The 24430-nt window shown below is 42.5% G+C and overlaps 1 protein-coding gene across 1 annotated transcript; it reads left to right on the top strand.

Moving 5' to 3' along the window:
• Nucleotides 1-3510: 3510 nt before the first annotated feature.
• On the top strand, nt 3511-21235 carry C2H3orf35 (chromosome 2 C3orf35 homolog). Its single transcript, XM_025377020.1, is given in 3 exon segments — nt 3511-3711; nt 3713-3737; nt 20949-21235. Coding segments are annotated over 3 exon segments (513 nt in total).
• The last annotated feature ends 3195 nt before the right edge of the window (nt 21236-24430 follow it).

Here is a 24430-nt window from a genome sequence, read left to right as displayed (position 1 = left end):
AAATATATACATAGATGTACATATTTTGGGGATATATGTGATAATTTAATACATTCATACAATTTGTAATGATCAAATAAGTCTAATTAAGACATTTGTAATCCTAAATATTTGTATTTTCTTATGCTAGAAACATTTATTCTCTTCTAGCAATTTTTAAAAAACATTAAACATGTTTTTATAGATGGTGTCTCACTCTGTCACCCAGGTTAGAGTGCAATGGTGTAACACATCTCACTGCAGTCTCAAACTCCCAGGTTCAAGTGATCCTCCCATCTAGCCTCCTGAGTAGCTGAGACTACAGGTGCATACCACCATGCCGGGCTACTTTTTACAATTTTTTTTTTGTAGACACAGAGTTTCACTATGTTTCCCAGGCTGGTCTCAAACTCCCAGGCTCAAGCAATCCTTCTGCCTTGGCCTCCCAAAATGTTGGGATTACAGACGTGAGCCACCACACCTGGCCTTTTCTAGCTATTTTGAAATATACAATAGATTATTGTAAACTATAGTCACCATAATTATCTATTAAACATTGGGTCTTATTTCTCCTATCAAAGTGTGTATTTGTACCTATTGATCAACCTCTCTTTGTGCCCCCTCTCTCCTTCCCAGGCTCTGGTAACTACCAATCTATTCTCTATCTTCATGAAATACACTTTTTAAGCTCCCACATATGAGTGAGGGCATGCGATGTTTGTCTGGTTCTGATGCTTATTCTATTTCCTCAAACTGTGTTTTTGCCTTTTAGTATGGCTTGTCATGTTTGTTTGTTTGTTTGTTTTTTGAAACCCAGATCTCATGTCTTGCATGTTGGGTTCAGGCAACTTGTCTTTTTAGTTTGTACGTCTCTGGATCAAGTAAATCATAACCAAATCTGATGTGGAGACAAATTATCCTTCATGGACTTTGAGTTGGATATGGTTGTTTTTCTCCACTTAGTAGATGGTGTGTATATTTTGTCAGAATATTTGGTGATCCAGAAGGGTGGACTGTGGTGTTAGTAGGTCTGTCCACAGATTATTTTTATCTCTCTGTCAACCAGACACTTGGTAAGTTGTACCTCCTTCATCACTTGTGATTGGTGGGGCCACATTACCAGTTTTATTTTATTTTTTACTTTTTTTTTTTTTTTTTTGACAGAGTCTCACTTTGTCGCCCAGGCTGGAGTACAGTGACAGGATCTCAGTTCACTGCAACATCTGCCTCCCAGGTTCAAGCAATTCTTGTGCCTCAGCCTCCCAAGTAGCTAGGATTACAGATGTACACCAGCACACCCGGCTAATTTTTGTATTTTTAATAGAGATCAGGTTTCACCATGTTGGCCGGGCTTGCCTTGAACTCCTTACCTTAGGTGATCTGCCTGCCTCAGCCTCCCAAAGTGCTGAAATTACAGCAGTGAGCCACTGTGCCTGGCCACATGACCAGTTTTAGACAATGAGTTTTGAGAACTTACAATATGTATAACTTTAGGGCTGAACTTTTGCTTGATGAGATGAGACCTTCTAGAATTCTTTTTTTCTGTCTCCCATAATAACTAGCTATGTTTCTTCAGCTGATTGCTAAATGAATGCATGTGGAGCAATGTCCCAGCTGACCTGAAATGAACATGTGGTTTCAGTGAGAAATACACCTCTGTCGTTTCAGCCATCATTGTCTGTGAGTTACTTGTTATCTTAGCATAATACAGCCTAACCTGACTGTTAACATAGCTTAACCTTACATCTTCTTTAGGTCTTGACTTACCTGTAGTGTTTTCCTCAAGGCCTTAAGATTGCACCCATACCCACCCCATCACTCTATCCCCTTCTCTACTTTATATTCCTCTACAACACCTATCTTAATATAACATCACGTAGTTTGCTCATTTATTTTATTATTCATCTCCTCCTGCCACCAGAATGTAAGCCCATGAAGGCAGCGATGGTCTGAGTTTGAGTTCCACTGAAAGCTGATCCTTGAGACAGGGGATATGGGGTTGGCTCTTCATTTGGGAGATGATCCTGAAGGGTATAAGAAAGGGAACTGGGGGAAAAAACCATAGAAAGTAAAATCAATAAAGGAGGCATTAGTAAACTTATTAGTGCTGTGGACAATTCTTTGGAGATCCTCTGAGAAGCCCTGTTGAGCTGAAATTCTCATACATTTCCTACCTAGAGATAGAAAAACTGGAGTATTGTCCCCAACTCCTGCCCATTGTTGAATGTAGGGAGGCTTAAATCTCTGGTACATTCAGACTGACTTGTGCATGGGCTGTGCAAGCTTGCCCCGTGCAGAGAAAGCCTTCTGGCCAAGAAGCAGAGAGGTAGACATAGTTCCTGTGCATAGGAACTGTCCAACACAGTTGCAGGTGTGTCAAGGGGACATGCAGTGGGGGCATCAACAGAATCTACCATAGAGATTTTCGCTTTTTATTTTCTGATGTGGCCCCAGCTCCTAAATACTGTTTGACAATTTCTAAATAGTGAACGAATGAATGAATGAGTACCCTATAGTGGGCGTTCACTGGATGTGTCCCCAGCATCCATTTCCCTTTTGGAATTAGCCCTTTCCCTTTTTTCCCTTGGGATGCCACCTCTCCCCATTTCTCAACCTGCAGCTTTGGTTGGGATTGAACCGACATCTAGTTACTGGGTGTGGACTACCTCCCCATCCCCTACTCCAAAGACGTGATATAATCAACCTTTCTTACTCACCTCCCCCTCCCCACCACAGTGATCTGTTTAGGAATGGACACATGACCCATTTGCGACCAATGAGAGTGAATTTCAGGGTTTATTCTCTCTTTCTCTGTAAGGATGTGAGGTCTAGAAAAGCTGCAGCCATTTTGCCACCATGGGAAACCTGGGACATCTGAACTGACTCCATGAAGCCCAAAGAGAAAGCTAATAAGAAGGCAGAGAGAAGAGGAAAAGAGTCTTGGTCTTTGAAAATATCTTTTGGAGCTGCTGGATCAAGTCTTACTTGAAGGTAGAACTAAATCTGCACTTTAAACTTACATATCCAATAAAAAGTTCTTTATGTGGTAAGCCAGTTTGAGGTGGACTTCCTGTCACTTATGGCCAAAAGAACCCTTGCTTATTCTATACCTAACTGAAGGTGTGTTGTGAGGTTTCAATAAAATAGCACTTAGTGAAGCAAGGTACACAAATAATACTCAATGAATGGTAAGCAATATTGTTATGATGCATTTATTTTTACAGAGTTTTGTGACCCTTTTATTCTCTGCTCCAACATTGGCATGTTTCTGTTATTCTTTTCAGTATTATTTAATTTATTCCCCAAAGGAGAGCGGCTAAGAGTATTGCCCAACCACAGGCTCTCAACCACCATCCTGTGCCTCAGATTCTCCTCACACAGCCACAGCTGTACCACATGGCCCACGTGGTATAGTTTTAATTCCTCTGACATCTAATTCTCACTTTTGGGCAATGTTTGTCTCATCAAGCTTTACACACAAATATTTTCAGCAAAGTGCTCCAAATGCCTTTTTCAGAAATCTGAATCCACATGAAAACAATGGGAACAAGAAAAAGGTGTAAACTTTCCAGAACAGGCCCAGAATTTGAAAATGTGATAAAGAGGTTATTGTGCACCCGAACTTTTCACACAAGAATTGGAGGAGATTTAACACATGGAATAATAAACAGAGGAAGGCTGACTAATGCAGAGCAGATGGGCCTGCAGGGCCGTGCTCAGCATTTCAACATCTTTCCCCCTGGACCTTTGGACTCAAGGCGATTGCATGCTGGTGTCTTTAGCTAAAAATAAAGTTAATGCCTTAGGGGCAATCATAAATATGGCTGGTTCAGTTTCTGGGGTGATTGGTGGTCTAAAGTTTTCAAGAACCTACTATGTGAAAGGCGTTTGACATTCACTAATATAATCCCAAGCACTACTCCATTTTGAAGGAAAAAAATGAAGGCTCTGAAAGTGTAAATCATTTACTGAAGGGCACACAGCCAGAATGACAGTGGAGCCAGGATCATGCCTAGGTCTGTCTCATTGCATATGTCATGGCTCTGCAAACTGGGGCAACAGGTGAGCAGGGAAAAGAGTCATGGCCATATAAAATTGAGACATACCGATACAGACACACACACACACACACACACACACACAGAGTAATAGCCTTATTAAGGTATAACTGATATACAGTAAACTGTACATATTTAAAAGATGCTATTTGATAAGTTTTGACATATGTCTGTACCTGGGAAACCATCATTGCAATCATGATGGTGAGCATATCTAATACTCTCAAAAGTTTCTTCTTGCCTTTTGTAATTCCTCTCTGCCATCCCACCTGTCCCTCCCACTGCTGATCCCAGACAACCACTGATCTGCTTTCTGTCACTGTAGATTAGTTATATTTCCTAGAATTTTATATAAATAAAATAATATAATATGGACTATTTTTCTGTCTTCTTTCACTCAGCAAAATTATTTTGAGATTCATTCATGTTATTGCTTGTTTATTCCTTTATATTGTTGAGTAGTTATTCCATTATATGAATATGCCACAATTTATTTATCTATTCATCTACGTATGGACATCTATAGATGTTTGCACTTTTGGGCTATTAAAAATCAAGTTGATGTGAATGTTTGTAGACAAGTCTCTGTATGACGTGTATTTTCTTTTCTTTTGGATAAAAACCTAAGAATGAGATGACTAAATTATATTGTAGGTACATGTTTAAATTTTAAAGAAACTGTTACACTGTTTTCCAAAGTGGTTGCACCATTTTACCTTCCTACCAGTAGTGTATGAGAGTGCCAGTTCACCAGCATCTTCACCAGTACTTGGTGTGGTCAGTCTGTTTAATTTTTGTCATACTAATAGGCATGTAGTGGTATTAAGTCTCTTATGGTTTTAATTTGTTTTTCCAATAACTAATAATATTGAGCATATTTTCATGTTTTTGTTTGCCATCTATATATCTTCATTAGTTAAGTGTTTATTCATATCTTTTGCATATTTTTTATTGAGTTGTTTCTTTTTCTTATCATTGAGTTTTGAGAGTTCTTTACATATTCTGGATACAAGTCTTTTAATAGATACATGTTTTGCAAACATTTTTTCCAAGTCTAGGCTTGTATTTTTATTTTCTTAACAGTGTCTTTTGAAGAGCAGAAGATTTAAATTCTAGCTAAGTCCAATTTATATTATATATCACTTTAACTTCTGTTTTACATTTTAAAAATCTGGCCAGGCGTTGTAGGTCACACCTGTAATCCCAGCACTTTGGGAGGCTGAGGCAAGCGGATGACTTGAGGTTAGGAGTTCGAGACCAGCCTGGCCAACATGGTGAAACCCCATCTCTACTAAAAATATAAAAATTAGTTGGGCATGGTAGCGGGCACCTGTAATCCCAGGTACTCGGGAGGCTGAGGCCTGAGACTCACTTGAACCCAGGAGGCAGAGGTTGCAGTCAAGATCATGCCACTGTACTCCAGCCTAGGCAACACAGTGAGACTTCATCTCTAAATAAATAAATAAATAAATAAAATATGAAAAAATAGAAATCTTAGTTACATTCTGGAAGTTTTCTTGGCTTGATTTTATAACTCACACATTTTCTCTTTGGCAGTTCATTCTATTACTACTCAGCTTATATATTGAATATTTTAAATTATCAAATTTTAAGTTAACTTCCCAAATAGAAATCATTCATGGCTGGCTGCAGCAGCTCACTCTTGTAGTCCCAGCACTTTGGGAGGCTGAAGCAGGCAGATTGCTTGAGCCCAGGAATTCATGATCAGCCTGGGCAACATGGCAAAGCCCTTTCTCTGCAAAAAATACAAAAATTATCTGGGTGTGATGGTATATACCTGTAGTGCCAGCTACTTGGGAGACTGAAGCAGGATTGTTGCTTGAGCCATGGAGGTTGAGGCTGCAGTGAGCTGTGATCACATCTATGTACTCTAGCCCAGGTGGCAGAGTGAGACCCTGTTTAAAAAAATAAATAAACAAATAAATAATCATTCACAGTGTTTGCATATGGTAATCTTACATCTCCCCGATAATTTAATTATTCAGCCCAGCTCAGCTATCAGCTCTATTTCCTCAGGTGCAAGTTCTGTATTTGGTAAGAGGATGATGTCTATTGCACAGAGATAGATTTCCACAATTGCTTAGTGAGTCTTAACTGAAGAATCATCTTTGTTTTGGGGGATCCCTGTTAGCCTGTCTTTGATTGTTTATTGCAGTTTACCTGCAGGAGACAGGGTGTGAGTCAGACATAGAGCGGCCAGGGAGGCATTTCATGGGGAGGGAGCTCCTCATTCTTTCTTTATGTCACCAGTCCCCTGGAACACTATTTTAGCTCTGGGTCCTAAAGGCTCATACTCCTGGCTCCTCCATGGGGGCAGACACCTCTATTGCTCTGTTGCTGCTTAGTCCAAAGGGCAATGTTGACCTCACAGTTGCTACTTTGGTGCCCCAGCTCATTTCCCTTTAGGTATGCAGAGCTACTACTGCTCCCAGGCTCTTCTACCTCAAGGATTTTTGAGGTTTTTGGAGACAGAGTCTCACTCTGTTGCTATTGGAATACAGTGGAGTGATTTCAGCTCACTGCAACCTCTGCCTCCCAAGTTCAAGTGATTCTCCTGCCTCAGCCTCCCAAATAGCTGTGATTACAGGCACCCATCACCGTGCCCAGTTAATTTTTGTATTGTTAGTAGAGACAGGGTTTCACCATGTTGGCCAGGCTGGTCTTGAACTCCTGGCCTCAGGTGATCTGACCACCTTAGCCTCCCAAAGTGCTGGGGTTACAGGGGTGAGCCACTGCGCCTGGTCACATGACCAGTTTTAGACCATGAGTTTTGAGAACTTATGATGTGTATAGTTTTAGGACTGAACTTTTACTTGATGATGTGAGACTTTCAGTGTGAGACCTTCAATGGGTCAATGAAATAATTCAAAGGGAAACTAAAAAATTTCTTAAGGCAAATGGAAATGGAAACAGCATACCGAAACTTAAAATGGTAGGATTTTGAGTAAGTAGAAGAGTATAAAGAAGAAAAGAATGTTGATCCTAGGAATGTTCTATCTGCAGTAGAAGTTGCATATTCCTGGGCTTTAACTTTGCAACTATAGAGGAGGATATATAATCATGACACTTGTTTTGGCTCAACTGTGAGCAATAATCATGAAGCCACAATCAAATTAGCACTATTTATTGGTTTTCAGTATTTACGGTCAAGCCAAAATCAGAACTATGGTGATAACATAAAATGCAAATGTCATTAAATTTGATTAAATGAAAGTAAAAGTAGAATAACAGAAGTTTTCTTAGTATCTTAATCTTTTAAATTGGTAGGTCAAGAGATTGCAAACCTTGATGAAACAAGAAATAGCTGTTTAGTACTTAAAATTGCAGAGGTCATCAGTAGAGCAATGCTTCTAAAAGTGTGATCCCTGAGCCAGCAGCATCAACCTCTCTTGGGATCTTGTGAGAAATGAAAACCCAGACCAAATGAATCCGAAGCTCATGGGGTGGGCCCCAGCAATCCCTGTTTTTTGTTTTTGCTTTTGTTTTTTTTCTTTGAGATGGAGTCTCACTCTGTTGCCCAGGTTGGAGTACAGTGGTGTGATCTTGGCTCACTGCAGCCTCCACCCCCCTGGGTTTAAGTGATTCTCCTGCCTCAGCCTCCTGAGTAGCTGGGATTATAGGCGTGTCCCACCACGCCCAGCTAATTTTTGTATTTTCAGTAGAGATGGGGTTTTCACCATGTTGGCTAGGCTGGTTTTGAACTTCTGACCTCAAGTGATCCACCCGCGTTGGCCTCCCAAAGTACTGGGATTACAGGTGTGAGCCACCACGCCTGGCCTACCTCAAGGCTTTGAGTATTCTTGGAGCTACCTCCCATCTCTCATTTTTATGCAAAAGTGTTTGCCCACATAAGCTTCAGTATAGGGATCCTTTTAAACTCTGATTTGACTGGCTTCCATATTTCAGGGAATTTTCAAGATTTCTTATTCTTAAGGAAACTCCTTCCAGCTTCCTAACATTGTCATGGATCAAAACCACATTTATCTCATTTCTAGAGACCTGTGTTGGGAGGGGCTTTGGGCTCAGGTCCTCCAATCTGAACAGAATCTGTAGGCAATATTTGCATCTGTAGAAGAATCTCTTGGTATTTGAAGGCCCCATGTGTGCAGACCATATATGCTATATGTTGCCATGAAAGTTTGGTTTGCCACTTTGATGCTTGCATTTTCTTTGGAAAAGCAGCAGGGAGTCCACCTGCTGAGGGGACATTATAACCATTTTTAGAAATGAAAATCTGAACATTCTCTCCCCTATTAAAAACCTTTCAGGGGCTCCTGTTGCCCTTCAGATGAAGCTTCAACTTGCTTTACAGGCCCCCCACCAAGTTCCATTTCCCATCATTTGTTCACCTCCTCTCTTGCTGTCTCTATTGCAGCCTCAGGTAATTTTTTCCCCTAGTTCTACAAAAGGGCCCTGCTCTCCTACCCTTGAACTTCCTGTTTTTTCTGAACAGAATGTTCGCCTTTCTCTCCCTGCTTCCTTTCCTCTGATTCTGATTCATCCTTCTGGTCTCGGATTAAAGGTTCCTTTCTCAGGAGGCTCAGACACCTCTGGGGTCCTGACTCACATCCACAGAACCTCACCTCTGATTCCAGTTGCAGCCGTGGCTGCTGCACTTGAGTGGACCACTCTGAGTCATGCTATCCGCTCTGCAGAAGGTTCTGATGGGATCTGCCCCCACATCCGCACTTGTGACCTTGTCGATGGGTCCTTATTTGCCTGTTCCTCCTTCTCTCGCCCTCCTGAGTATCTTGCTTCCTGGGATCAGATCCCAGATAAACCATCTATACCTGATTCCTTGTCTTAGGCTCCACTTTCAGGGAGTGGGAGGAACTCAAGCTAAGCCATTTATAATCTCGATTAGAGCCCTATGATTTTCCAGGGGGCAAAATTCCTAATTTTAGATCTGGAAAGAAGATCTCAGTGAACCCTACCCCAGGTAGCAACTATCTGGTAGGAGGTGCGCAATTTCATTTGGATCCTAGGAAAAATCCAAGCTTTCATCCTCATTTCTGGGCATCCTAGGGCCTCTTCTAATCTGTTATGTTGAGGCAGCTCAGAGTAGTGGGAAGATGATGGAATTTGGAACGGGTCTTCAGATTCTGGCTTAGTTATACTCCTGCTGTGTAGTCTAGCAGAAGTCATTTAAAATTTCTGAGGCCATTTCTTTGTTTGCCAAAAGGAGATAAGCCAACAGGTGCTCTTGTGACTCAAAGGATCTCCACCAGGACAGGACGCTGCACAGAAGAGTGGTTACTTAGGCAGCCTGGGCTTGCATTTCTTCATCATGTAAATGAAGGGCTTGCCTTAGGAGACTGCTAAGGTACCTCCTGCTGTAACATTCTAAAGAGACAGTTCTTTTCAAACTTGATGGTGGGATACAGGCAGTATCTGTCTTGCTTGCCATAGAATACTGGTACATAACATGTCCAGGAGCCAGGCTGCTTGGGTTGAATCCAGTTCTCATAGCTGCATGAGCTTAGTCAGGTTTCCAAAACTCACTGTATCTTAATTCCCTCATCTCTTAAATGGAGGTGATAAGAGCGCTTACCATAGGGCTGTTGAGAGGATTATGCAAGGTCACACATGCACAGCACTTATTTGATGTGGTGGATTCAAGATGGTGCAAATTCTTTGCTACTCCTCCCCTTGAGAGTTAGAGTCTAGCTGCCCTCTCCTTGAGTTGGACCAACCTGGGTGGCTTGACTGGTGAGTAGAGTAAAGCAGAAATGACATTCTGGGACTTCTGAAGCTGAGTCCTAAGAAACCTCACAGCTTTCACCCAGGTGTCTTGGCACATGGTCTCTGGGAGCCCTACCCCACCACATAAGAAGTCTGACTCACCTAAGAGCACCATGTGGGAAAGGCCCCGTGTAGGTGCCAAGATCAGCAGTCCCAGCTGAACCCAGTCATTTAGCCATTCCCTCCAACGTACCGGACATGTGAATGGGGCTGGCTTAGGCCCTCCAAAAAAGCCCAGCCACCAGCTGGCTACCACTGAGTAACCTCAGCTGATGCCACATGAAACAGAACTGAATTGCCCAGCCAGGCCCTGTCCACATTACTGCCCACGGAAGTGTAAGATATCATAAAGTAGGACTGAGGTGGGAGGATTGCTTGAGCCCAGAAGTTCTAGTCCAGCCTGAGCAATGCAGCAAGAATTTCTCTCTAAAAATAAATAAATAAATAAATAATAAATAAAATTGAAGTAGTTGTAAGCCACTAAGTTCTGGGGCAGTTTGTTATCCGGCAATAGATAACCAAAACACTTGGCATATAATAAATGCTTAATAGATACAGGTCAGAGAATTTTGATGTCAAATTTCGTTACCCAGGATCAATACGTAAAAGTATGCAAGTGTGAGAGATTACTCTCCTGATCCTACCTTCTATGACCTCCTCTGTGTCTAACCCTAAGATTCTCCTAGCAATGCTGGGACTTATTTTTCCATCTGGTGCACAGTATGCCTTCATCTGCTAAAAACTTCATAAGTCCTTATTAACCATCTGCCTTCTGCATAAAGGACACCACACCAAACAGCCCCTGGACTACTTTTTTTTTTTTTTTTTTTTTTTGAGACAGGGTCTCGCTTTGTCACCCAGGCTGGAGTGCAGTGGTGTGATCACAGCTCACTGCAGTCTTGACCTCCTGGGCTCAAGTAATCCTCCCACCTCAGCCTCCTGTGTAGCTGGAACCATAGGCATGTGCCACCATGCCTAGCTAATTGTTTAATTTTTTGTAGAGGTTAGGTCTCACTGTGTTGCCCAAGCTGGTCTTGAATTCATGGGCTCAAGCAATCCTCTTGCCTTGGCCTCCCAAAGTGCTGGAATTATAGGTGTGAGCCGCCACACCTGGCCCAAACATTTTTAATTCTACCTCTGTCATCATCTCCATGGATAACCTTGGACCTACCTTCTGGCCCCATTTCTCCATTTTTACTTTTATTTTATTTATTTAGTTTTTCAAAATGGGGTCTCAACCTGTTGCCCAGGCTGGAGGGTGGTAGCATGATCTCAGCTCACTGCAATCCCCGCCTCCCAGGTTTAAGCGATTCTCCTGCCTCAGCCTCCTGAGTAGCTGGGATTACAGGCATGCACCACCACACCTGGCTAATTTTTGTATTTTTGGTAGAGATGGGTTTTCGCTATGTTGGCCAGGCTGGTCTTGAACTCCTAGCCTCAAGTGATCTGCCCGCCTTGGCCTCCCAAAGTGTTGGGATCACAGATGTGAGACACCGTGCCCAGCCTCCATTTTAAAATAAAGGTAGAAGTGGACACTTTCCAGGGGCACATCCTGTTTCTGGTGTAGGTACATAGCATGTTTCCCCTACTTCACCCTCTGCTCCTTTGCAACCTTCAACTTTTTGGTATTTCTTTTCTTTCTTCATCCATTGTTTTTATCTCTTTTCCCCCATTGTGTAAACTTTTTCCCCATTGGTAAGCCCAATGTCACTTGCATGAAGAAAAACCCTTCCTTGACCTCATATAATCCTCCAATGACCGTCTGATTTATCCTCATTTCTTACTTCCACCATGCTGCTCTTTAACTGGCAAACTCTTTTTTTTTTTTTTTTGAATTATACTTTAAGTTCTAGGGTACATGTGCACAATGTACAGGTTTGTTACATACGTATACATGTGCCATGTTGGTTTACAGCACACATCAACTTGTCATTTACATTAGGTATTTCTCCTAATGCTATCCCTCCCCCAGCCCCTCACCCCCCACAGGCCCCAGTGTGTAATGTTCCCCGCCCTGTGTCCATGTGTTGTTATTGTTCAATTCCCACTTATGAGTAAGAACAGGTAGTGTTTGGTTTTCTGTCCTTGTGATAGTTTGCTGAGAATGATGGTTTCCAGCTTCATCCATGTCCCTGCAAAAGACATGAACTCATCCTTTTTTTATGGCTGCATAGTATTCCATGGTGTATATATGCCACATTTTCTTCATCCGGTCTATCATTGATGGGTATTTGGGTTGGTTCCAAGTCTTTGCTATTGTGAATAGTGCCACAATAAACATACCTGTCCTTGTGTCTTTATAGCAGCATGATTTATAATCCTTTGGGTATATACCCAGTAATGGGATTGCTGAGTCAAATGGTATTTCTAGTTCTAGATCCTTGAGGAATCACCACACTGTCTTCCACAATAATTGAACTAATTTACACTCCCACCAACAGTATAAAAGCATTCCCATTTCTCCAGATCCTCTCCAGCATCTGTTATTTCCTGACTTTTTAATGATCGCCATTCTAACTGGCATGAGATGGTATCTCATTGTGGTTTTGATTTGCATTTCTCTGATGACCAGTGGTGATGAGCATTTTTCATGTCTGTTGGCTGCATCAATGTCTTGTTTGAGAAGTGTCTGTTCATATCCTTTGACCACTTTTGGATGGGGTTGTTTGTTTTTTTTTTGTACATTTGTTTAAGTTCTTAAGATTCTGGATATTAGCCCTTTGTCAGATGGGTAGATTGCAAAAATTTTCTCCCATTCTGTAGATTGTCTGTTCACTCGGATGATAGTTTCTTTTGCTGTGCAGAAGTTCTTTAGTTTAATTAGATCCCATTTGTCAGTTTTGGCTTTTGTTGCCATTGCTTTTGGTGTTTTAGTCATGAAGTCTTTGCCCATGCCTATCTCCTGAATGGTATTTCCTAGGTTTTCTTCTAGGGTTTTTATGGTTTTAGGTCTTACATTTAAGTCTTTAATCCCTCTTGAGTTAATTTTTGTATAAGGTGTAAGGAAAGGATCCAGTTTCAGCTTTCTACATATGACTAGCCAAGTTTCCCAACACTATTGGTTAAATAGGGAATCCTTTCCCCATTGCTTGTTTTTGTCAGGTTTGTCAAAGATCAGATGAGTGTAGATGTGTGGTGTTATTTCTGAGGTCTGTTCTGTTCAGTTGGTCTATATATCTGTTTTGGTACCAGTACCATGCCGTTTTGGTTACTGTAGCCTTGTAGTGTAGTTTGAAGTCAGGTAGCATGATGCCTCCAGCTTTATTCTTTTTGCTTAGGATTGTCTTGGCTATGCGGGCTCTTTTTTGATTCCATGTGAACTTTAAAGTAGTTTTTTCCAGTTCTGTGAAGAAAGTCAATGATAGCTTGATGGGGATGGCATTGAATCTGTAAATTACCTTGGGAAGTATGGCCATTTTCACAATATTGATTCTTCCTATCCATAAGCATGGAATGTTCTTCCATTTGTTTGGGTCCTCTTTTATTTCACTGAGCAGTGATTTGTAGTTCTCCTTGAAGAGACCCTCCACATCCCTTGTGAGTTGGATTCCTAGGTATTTTATTCTCTTTGTAGCAATTGTGAATGGAAGTTCACTCATGATTTGGCTCTCTGTTTGTCTGTTACTGGTATATAGGAATGCCTGTGATTTTTGAACATTGATTTTGTATCCTGAGACTTTGCTGAAGTTGCTTATCAGCTTAAGGAGATTTGGGGCTGAGACGAAGGGGTTTTCTAAATATACAATCATTTCATCTGCAAACAGAGACAATTTGACTTCCTCTTTTTCTAATTGAATACCCTTTATTTCTTTCTCCTGCTTGATTGCCCTGGCCATGACTTCCAACACTACGTTGAATAGGAGTGGTGAGAGAGGACATCCTTGTCTTGTGCCGGTTTTCACAGGGAATGCTTCCAGTTTTTGCCCACTCAGTATGATATTGGCTGTGGGTTTGTCATAAATAGCTCTTACTATTTTGAGATATGTTCCATCAATACCTAGTTTTTTGAGTTTTTAGCAGGAAGGGCTGCTGAATTTTATCAAAGGTCTTTTCTGCATCTATTGAGATAATCATGTGATTTTTGTCGTTGGTTTTGTTTATGTGATGGATTACGTTTACTGATTTGCATATGTTGAACCAGGCTTGCATCCAAGGGATGAAGCGGACTTGATTGTGGTGGATAAGCCTTTTGAGTGCGTCTGGATTCAGTTTGCCAGTATTTTATTGAGGATTTTCACATCAATGTTCATCAGGGATGTTAGCATAAAATTCTCTTTTTTTTTGTTGTGTCTCTGCTAGGCTTTGGTATCAGGATGATGCTGGCCTTACAAAATGAGTTAGGGAGAATTCCCTCTTTTTCTATTTATTGGAATAGCTTCGGAAGGAATGTACCAGCTCCTTGTTGTACCTCTGGTAGAATTCGAGTGTGAATCTGTCTGGTCCTGGACGTTTTTTGGTTGGTAGGCTGTTAATTATTGCCTCAATTTCAGAACCTGTTATTGGTCTATTCAGAGATTCAACTTCTTCCTGGTTTAGTCTTGGGAGGGTGTATGTGTCCAAGAATTTGTCCATTTCTTCTAGATTTTCTAGTTTATTTGCGTAGAGGTGTTTGTAGTTTTCTCTGATGATAGTTTGTATTTCTGTGGGGTCAGTGGTGATATCCCCTTTATTATTTTTTATTGTGTCTATTTGATTTTTCTTTCTTTTTTTCTTTATTAGTCTTGCTAGTGGTCTATTTTGTTTATCTTTTCAAAGAACCAGCTCCTGGATTCATTGATTTTTTTTGAAGGGTTTTTTGTGTCTCTATCTCCTTCAGTTCTGCTCTGATCTTAGTTATTTCTTGCCTTCTGCTAGCTTTTGAATTTGTTTGCTCTTGCTTCTCTAGTTCTTTTAATTGTGATGTTAGGGTGTCGATTTTAGATCTTTCCTGCTTTCTCTTGTGGGCATTTAGTGCTATAAATTTCCCTCTACACACTGCTTTAAATGTGTCCCAGAGATTCTGGTACACTTCGTTATTTACCCAGTAGTCATTCAAGAGCGGGTTGTTCAGTTTCCATGTAGTTGTGAGGTTTTGAGTGAGTTTCTTATTCCTGAGTTCTAATTTGATTGCACTGTGGTCTGAGAGACACTTTGTTGTGATTTCTGTGTTTCTGCGTTTACTGAGGAGTGTTTTACTTCCAATTATGTGGTCAAATTTAGAATAAATGTGATGTGGTTCTGAGAAGAACGTATATTCTGTTGATTTGGGGTGGAGAGTTCTGTAGATGTCTATTAGGTCCACTTGGTGCAGGGTTGAGTTCAAGTCCTGGATATCCTTGTTAACCTTCTGTCTCATTGATCTGTCTAATATTGACAGCGGGGTGTTAAAATCTCCCATTATTATTGTGCGGGAATCTAAGTCTCTTTGTAGGTCCCTGAAGACTTGCTTTACGAATCCAGGTGCCCCTGTATTGGGTGCATTTTTATTTAGGATAGTCAGCTCTTCTTGTTGAATTGATCCTTTTACCATTATGTAATGGTCCTCTTTGTCTCTTTTGATCTTTGTTGGTTTAAAGTCTGTTTTATTAGAGACTAGGATTGCAACCCCTTTTTTTTTTGTTTTCCATTTGCGTGGTAGATCTTCCTCCATCCGTTTATTGTGAGCCTATGTGTGTCTTTGCATGTGAAATTGGTCTTCTGAATACAGCACACTAATTGGTCTTAACTTTTTATTCAATTTGCCAGTCTTTGTCTTTTAATTGGGGCACTTAGCCCATTTACATTTAAGGTTAATGTTGTTATGTGTGAATGTGTGAACTTGATCCTGTCATTATGATGTTAGCTGGTTATTTTGCCCATTAATTGATGCAGTTTCCTCATAGCATCAATGGTCTTTACGATTTGGCATGTTTTTGCAGTGGCTGGTACCCAGTTGCCCCTTTCCATGTTTAGTTCTTCCTTCAGTAGCTCTTGTGAGGCAGGCCTGGTGGTGACAAAATCTCTCATCTTGTCTGTATAGGATTTTATTTCTCCTTTACTTATGAAGCTTAATGTGGCTGGATATGAAATTCTGGGTTGAAAATTCTTTTCTTTAAGAATGTTGAATATTGGCCTCCACTCTCTTCTGGCTTGTAGGGTTTCTGCCGAGAGATCTGCTGTTAGTCTGATGGGCTTCCCTTTGTGGGTAACCCGACCTTTCTCTCTGGCTGCCCTTAACATTTTTTCCTTCATTTCAACCTTGGTGAATCTGACAATTATGTGTCTTCAGGTTGCTCTTCTTGAGGAGTATCTATGGATGTTCTCTGTATTTCCTGAATTTGAATGTTGGCCTGCCTTGCTAGGCTGGGGAAGTTCTCCTGGATAATATCCTGAAGAGTGTTTTCCAATTTGGTTTCATTCTCCCTGTCACTTTCAGGAATACCGATTAAATGTAGATTTGGTATTTTCACATAGTCCTATATTTCTTGGAGGCTTTGTTCATTTCTTTTCACTCTTTTTTCTCTAATCTTGTCTTCTTGCTTTATTTCATCAGTTTGATCTTCAATCACTGATATCCTTTCTTCCACTTGATTGAATCAGCTGTTGAAGCTTGTGCATGCATCACGAAGTTCTCATGCTGTGATTTTCAGCTCCATCAAGTCATTTAAGGTCTTCTTTACACTGTTTCTTCTAGTTAGCCATTTGTCTAACCTTTTTTCAAGGTTTTTAGCTTCCTTGCAATGGGTTAGAACATGCTCCTTTAGCTTGGAGAAGTTTGTTACTACTGACTTTCTGAAGCCTACTTCTGTCAACCTGTCAAACTCGTTCTCTGTCCAGTTTTGTTCCATTGCTGCTGAGGAGCTGTGATCCTTTGGAGGAGAAGAGGTGCTTTGGTTTTTGGAATTTTCAGCTTTTCTGTCTCGTTTCTCTCCATCTTTGTGGTTTTATCTACCTTTGGTCTTTGATGTTGGTGACCTACAGATGGGGTTTTGGTGTGGATGTGCTTTTTGTTGATGTTGATGCTATTTCTTTCCATTTGTTAGTTTTCCTTCTTAGAGTTGGGCCCCTTAGGTGCAGGTCTGTTGGAGTTTGCTGGAAGTCTACTCCACACCCTGTTTGCCTGGGTATCACCAACGGAGGCTGCAGAACTGCACATATTGCAGATCTTGCTGCCTGATCCTTCCTTTGGAAGCTTCATCCCAGAGGGGCCCCCTGCCTGTATGAGGTGTCTGTCAGCCCCTACTGGGAGGTGTCTCCCAGTCAGGCTACACAGGGGTCAGGGACCCACTTGAGGAAGCAGTCTGTCTGTTCTTACAGCTCGAATGCCGTGCTGGGAGAACTACTGCTCTCTTCAAAGCTGTCAGATAGGGATGTCTAGGTCTGCCGAAGCTGTCTGCTGCCTTTTGTTCTGATATGCCCTGCCCACAGAGGTGGAATCTGGAGAGGCAGTAGGCCTTGCTGAGATGTGGTGGGCTCTGCCCAGTTCGAGCTTCCTGTCCTCTTTGATTACACTGTGAGCACAAAACCACCTACTTAAGCCTCGGCAATGGCGACACCCCTCCCCCCGTCAAGCTGCAGCATTGCAGGTGGATCTCATACTGCTGCCCTAGCAGTGAGCAAGGCTCCGTGGGTATGGGACCTGCCAAGCCAGGCATGGGAGGGAATTTCCTGGTTCTGCCAGTTGTGAAGACCATGGGAAAAGCGCAGTATTTGAGCAGAAGTGTACTGTTCCTCCAGGTACAGACTGTCACAGCTTCCCTTGGCTAGGAAAGGGAAATCCCCTAACCCTTTGCACTTCCCGGGTGAGGTGATGCCCCACCCTGCTTCGGCTTGCCCTCTGTGGGCTGCGCCCATTGTCCAACCAGTCCCAATGAGATGAACCAGGTACCTCAGTTGGAAATGCAGAAATCACCCGTCTTCTGCTTCAGTCTTGCTGGGAGCTGCAGACCAGAGCTGTTCCTATTCGGCCATCTTGGAAGCCTCCCTAACTGGCAAACTCTTAACCCTTCAGGGCTCAGCTGAGATGTTGCCACTTCAAGGAAGTCTTTTTGTTTGTTTGTTTTTTTTGAGAGAGGGTCTCACTCTCTCGCCCAGACTGGAGTGCAGTGGCCCAATCTCAGCTCATTGCAACATCCGCCTCCCAAGCTCAAGCGATTCTCCTGCCTCAGCCTCCCGAGTAGCTGGGATTACAGCCGTGCACCACCACGCCCTGCTAATTTTTGTATTTTTAGTGAAGACAGGGTTTCACCATGTTGGCCAGGCTGGTCTCAAACTCTTGACCTCAAATGATCCACCTGTCTCGGCTTCCCAAAATACTGGCATTACAGATGTGAGCCATCGCGCCCAGCCCAAGGAAGTCTTTAGAGACCTCCTCCCACCCTACACAGCACCCTTCCTCTGTAGTCTTACAGCACTCTTACTGACCCTCTCCCCCATTTCAACCCCTTTCATACTGTGATTAACTGGTTAATCATCAGCTTCCCTTGCTAGACTGCCCTCTGTAAGGGCATGCCACATTCATTACAATAGATCAAGCAGTTAGCCCTCTTGGGTACTGGCACATCGATCTCTGCAGCTCTCCTTTCTCATTGGCTGACAGCAACAAAAACAACAACAACAACATCTTCTGATACTAACACCACCACCATTGGTTAAAGCTTTCTATATGCTAGGAATTGTTCTATTCACATTACTTGAATCTTGCCAATAACTCTATGAGTAGGTATTCTTATCCCCATGGTATGGTTGAGGAAACAATCTTGGAGAGGTTAAGCAAGTTGTTTTGTTTTGTTTTGTTTTGTTTTACTACTGGTCAATATTGGAGCTGAGGTTCAAACCCAGGAAGCTGACTCCTGGGTCAATGAAGCCCTTTTGGGAAGCACTTCACCTCTGGTATTGGCTTTGGGCTTTGATACACATTGTGCTTTATTGTTTTTTTAAACAATCAATGAGCTTTGCATAGGCAATTTGCCCTGATTCCCTATGCTCTCCTTCCTAAATGTGACTGTTGGTGTCTTGGTGGTCTAGAAGTGCCTCCAGCTCCCCACATGGATGTCCTGGGTTCAAAATGCATCTTCTTGGTTATACCAAACACGCTCTCCCTCCTTATCACCTTTGCTCACGAAAGACACCCACAGCACCCTACAGTGAAAAATCAGCACTGTGGGGGAGAGGTATGTTCCGAGCAGTCGTTATGGCATCATAGCAGATCATGCATTCCTGAAGTTTCGGCTCTCATGGCTTCATAGATTGAGAGCTGAGGCTCCTGATGGGATTCACCCCATCTGAATTAGAGAGCTGTGATAGAATAGGGCAAAAGGAGACATTCCATTACAAAGTCAAACCATGGTAAACAACCACAGCCAAAGGAGATAGAAGAAAGAAAGAAAGGAAAGGAAAGACAAAAAACAATTTTATACAGAAGGAGGATGGCAAGTTGCTGGAAGACAAACAGTTCTCCTACATCTTAAAATTCTAGAACAAAGATGTGACCAAGTTTCCTGAATCTTTTATAGGAACTTTAGACTAGTATTTCCTGAGTTCAGTGTCCATAGGCAACTGAATGGATGTTAGGCGGGCAAGCACACCGCCAATTTTAGGTACATGTTTCAAAAGACTCATCAAATTTTTAGAAATAAAGAAAGCATAATATCTTAAACTTATTAATCATTTTCATATCAGTAATGGGGAATATTATTTGAAGTTAATCCTTTACAGTTCTATATCTGGGTCTATTGGATATATCTGTTTCACAACAAGTCATTCTGAAGTGGTTTGCACACTTTTTATTTGTGTAGATCCTAATTCATAATTACAGGTGGTTACAAATGACAGCAAGTGTTTGGTGGCTATCTAAAATTATTCTGAGTATTTAGATAGAAGAGGACCCTAACATTATGTTGTGATTTCGTACAAAACACTTAGCTAGATGCTAAGTTGACAAACATACTTTATTCAGAGTATTGGATGGTTCAGCTCTGGAGATAGCAGCAAATGGATTCTGTTGTGGTTTGAACTACATCAACTTGCTTAGGCTGGAGTTACGTTTCCCAGAATCCCCTTCTCTGAGTGGTCTCAAGTTAGAATTGGTCCAGAGAATAATTTGCACAACATTTGCAAGGTTGAAGTGAAGCAGCCACCATTACTCTCTGAAGATTGTCAGGGTTGGATGTGACAGACAGATGCAGAGGGTTCTAGTGGGTTCCATTTATTCTTGCTGTCCTCCACTCTGTGGCCTGGTATTCCTCCCAGCTGATGACTTTGTTGACCTGCAGTGGTCCTGGCCCATCACAAGGTGCATGGGGACTGTAATTAATTTATCATTGCATCTCCATTGTATGATGCAGATCCTGTCTTATCGGTATCTTAATTGTTCATTGAGTAAACACATGTACATGGTTTTATATGCATTGATTTTTGGCTACTCAGCATTGGGAAATAATAATACAATTTTCTGGAGAATCATCCCTGTCCCACATTTAGTCAATGTATGTTGGGTAAGGTTTATTTCACGCCTAGCTCCACTGACCACATGAGTTCAGCCAGGCCAATCAAGTTATTACATTCCCTTGGCTACAGTGATTGGCTTGGGGATGGAACACTACTCAGCCTAAGCCAATAAGATGTGTTGAGTCTTTTGCTGTGACTGTCACAACAGAGGCACATGACCTTTTCTGCTGGACCTGAACCTGGGAGGATATAGGCCTGACTCCGTTGGCAGTCATTCTGGTGCCACACTGAGCCTGAGAATGAAGCCAACATTGTGAACAGCAAAGTAATGAGAAGAAACAAGACTGGGTTCTGATAATATTTGAGCCCCTGGATTGAGCTGTGCCTGAAGTCAATATCCCCTGGATTTCAATTATATGAACCAATAACCACCCTCCCCCTTATTTCTTCCCCTCAAACCACTATGGAGTGGGATTTCTGTGATGTGGAGCATAAATTCTCCACTCACACTGCATAGTTTTCAATTTCCCTTTAGGAGCAAAATACCTTTTTCAGATGAATGTTCACACAGCACCCCATTACACAGCAAGGTTAATAGCAGAGCTCATGAGGACCAGGCCCTGCTCTCCTGCCCTCCATCCCCCAAGTTCTGAAGCCGCTCCTGATGCCTCTGTGGAATGCTGGTCTTGGCAGAACACAGTTAGAAAACCATTAATTTAACCCATGCCTCTTATTTTAAAGGTAAGAAAACTGGAGTTCAGAAAAGGGAAGGGACTGACTCAATCCCAGCTGCTGGCAGATCGGGGACTGCAAACCAGCCTTCCATTGCTCCACGCAGGTGTCTCTTCTCACGTGGAATCACAGCATCGGATGGACTGAAAAGAGGAAGAGGCTGCAACGGAGCAGCACACCTGCTGTGCGGGGATGCCTGGAAAACAGAATTAGGAGAGCCCTGGGTCAGCATTGCTCTGGCACTGGCTGGGCTGGGGGCTATCCTGATTCTAGAATTGTCTTGGTTCGTGGGATAGAAATGTCCCCAAAGTGGAGAAGTTCAGTTCAATCCAACATCCTTATATTGCAATGAGGATAAAGACCACAGACCCTATGGCCTGTATGACCCAGCTGCCCATTTCTAGGACCCCATTCCTACAAAAATGACAACATGCGTGTGCAAACAGCAGCAATGACAAACATACCCTGGGATGCTTTCCCTGTGTGGTTTGTTGTAGTAAGATAGTGGCCACAGCTTATGTATCATCAACAGAGGACTGGCTAAATGATGGCACTTGATTCTGCAGAATCTTTTGCTGTAGTCAAAAAGAACAAGTTAGATCTGTACGTATGAACATGGAAAGGTATCCATGACTTATATTAAGTAGAAAAATTGCAGAATGATATTTATAGTATAACTTCATTCTTACAAAAACCGTTTTCCAAAACTGTGTGTGTCAAAGGGCTGGAAGGACACATCCACCGTCTTCATAGTGGTTACATCTGGGGAGGAGAGTTGGGGCTTGAGGCAGACTTTGGCCATTCAATTTGGATGGGGGCCAGAGACCCCCTCTCAGATCTGAGAATGCTGTACTTACTTTCCAGCCTGCTTTGCAGCACAGGCCATGACAAAGACTCTGTTAAATCACCTTGGGTGGGAGGGGACAGGGCGTTTCCTCTATCTGGCAGAGGGGCTGCAAGGTCAAATTCCTGACAGAAGCGGTGCTGTTTCCTGCTGTAGCGTGCAGTGGTTATGTACTGTAGTGCTTAACGGTGGCAGAGGCAGCTTCAAACACACCAGCACACTGGTCAACTTTGGGGTCTTACTCTTGGAAGCCTGGCCTGGAGCTTCCCTCTCACATTCTGTGAACCACCCCATATCCTTCTAGTAAACTCTTCTGCTTCATGGTTTGGAGTCAGCTGAGTTAGAGGGACTTCTGATTATTTTATACATGTCATCTGATACACAAATATATGCACACACTTTTTAACCAAACATATTTAAGAGAATACAGATGATCTAGCCTAAAGGAGCATGCAGTGCATAGAGGTGTGTGCCCCTGCCCTGCTTGGTATTTTATTTTATATTTTGAGGTGGAGTCTTGCTTTGTTGCCCAGGCTGGAGTGCAGTGGTGGGCTCTCGGCTCACTGCAACTGCCTCCTGGGTTCAAGTGATTCTCCTGTCTCAGTCTCCCAAGTAGCTGGGATTATAGGTGCATGCCACCATGCCCGGCTAATTTTTGTATTTTTAGTAGAGACGGGATTTCGCCATGTTGGCTAGGCTGGTCTCGAACTCCTGACCTCAGGTGATCCACCCACCTCGGCCTCCCAAAGTGCTAGGATTACAAGTGTGAGCTGCCATGCCTGGCTCCCTGCCCTGTTTTGAACCAGAGTTTTATTAAAGAGGTGGAGGTGCTGATCATTAAACAGCAACTACAGTGAACTTGGTTTGCAGTGAGACGTTTGCTCAGAAATGTTCTTTTCTTTTTAAATAAGCAACTTCCTGACCTGCAAGTTAGTCTTAGGCATGGCTCCCTCATGGGGAAAGTTGTGTCCTGTGCAGGCTGCTTTTCCCACTGTCCCTGTGCATCTGCCTGGGCCTTCTTCCTCTTGGTTCTTGGGTAGACTGACTCTGTCCTCTGAAAGCCTGGTCCTCTGAGGAGACTGAAGTTTGCATGTCACACAGAGCCAAGACATCTGGCCCTGGATGAAACTAGGGGACAGCTCCCAACAGCTGCTCAATTAGTGAGTTTCCTTTGTACTTCAACTTGGGTAAGCTGGGCTAATTAATAAATGGACTTGAGAATGACGAACCTTCATGGCAAAGGTCCAAAATGTCATGTTGGTGGAAGATGGCAAAAGTCTGGTGAGAGGGATGTCAGAAGTAAAAGGACTAGGTACCAGGAAATGAGGAATCAGGATAGCATTGTCCACAACTACTGGAGGTCCTTGTTGATTTATTTCTTTGCTTTTCCAATGACCTTTTGATATTTGAATTTCACACATCCCTGTCTTAGTTTGCATCCTCCAGAAGCAGTGGCTGAGACAAGGATTCAAGTGCAAGTGGCTTGATTGAGAAACAGTCATTCAGGGATCACCATTCAGGGACTGGAGAAGTAAGACAGGGAAGGAGGGAAGCCAATGGAGAGTGTGTTATTGAACAAGTTACCACTGTGGGCAATTGGAGCTCAGTGCCTCCGGGGAACTCTGGGAGCCAGTGTAGAATATACAGCTCAGAGTTTTTTCACTGGAGCAAAGGGAGTCATTGGTTGTTGCTCCAGGGAAGTGTTCATTCTCTAGCATTTCTGTCCTGCCATGTGTGTGGGCAGAGAGGGTCCAGTGATCAGGAAGCCTTCCGACAAAGAGTCATGGATGCTGGCTGTTGGAAGTCAGGTCACATGCACAGAAATATCACATGCTGGTGGCATCTGCATGGGGCATCCACAGCGTCTGCTACAAGTTTCTTTCCTTCTTTGCACAGCTCATGAAATTTGCCTGCCTTCTAATCAGTGCGCAGAGACTGCAAGGTAAGCAAAGAGTTTCACTTGATCTTAGGTGATCATAGATGACCGATCTCATTTACATTCTGTTTAAGTATCCATGTTTATAGTCAAAATATATCAAATTGCATAATATCCATACCACACACAGAGTAAGATAACATACCTGGTTTTTTAAAAATAACTTCAGCAGCAAAATACATACTATTTTAACAGCATCCGAATTTGAGGGAGGTAAAAATATATTCCCTCTTATATAGTAAGATGGATGGAAACCAGAACAGAAAGCCCTGAACCCTTGGGGCTGCCCATGTAAACATTGTGAGGGCCTACGCTGCACTGAGGGAGTGGCTACTTGGTGTTGCCTATGGTCATTTGCCACCTTTTGTGATGAGCCTCCAATTGGGACACCTGGCCATTAGGTCCTAGTTATCAGGAAGCTAACCTGTTAGTCACTAAATTCACTGTACTGTAGTTTTCCTAGGGAAAAATGAGTGTTGATGCATGATGTATTGCAGTTATTTGAAAACATGCCTTAAGTTTTACATCATCTGTATCTTAATCCCCTTGGGCTGCCACAACAAATTGCTACAGACTAGGTAGCTTAGAAACAGCGGAAATTTATAACTCACAGTTCTGGAGGCTGGGAAGTCCAAGATCAAGGTGCTGACAGATTCAGTGTCTGGCGAGGGCTCACTTTCTCGTTCGTAAATGGTGCCTTCACGCTGTATC

This window comes from Theropithecus gelada, chromosome 2 (genome assembly GCF_003255815.1).
Source record: "Theropithecus gelada isolate Dixy chromosome 2, Tgel_1.0, whole genome shotgun sequence".
NCBI classification, from domain to species: domain Eukaryota; kingdom Metazoa; phylum Chordata; class Mammalia; order Primates; family Cercopithecidae; genus Theropithecus; species Theropithecus gelada.
This window is presented reverse-complemented; position numbering and strand designations above follow the sequence as displayed.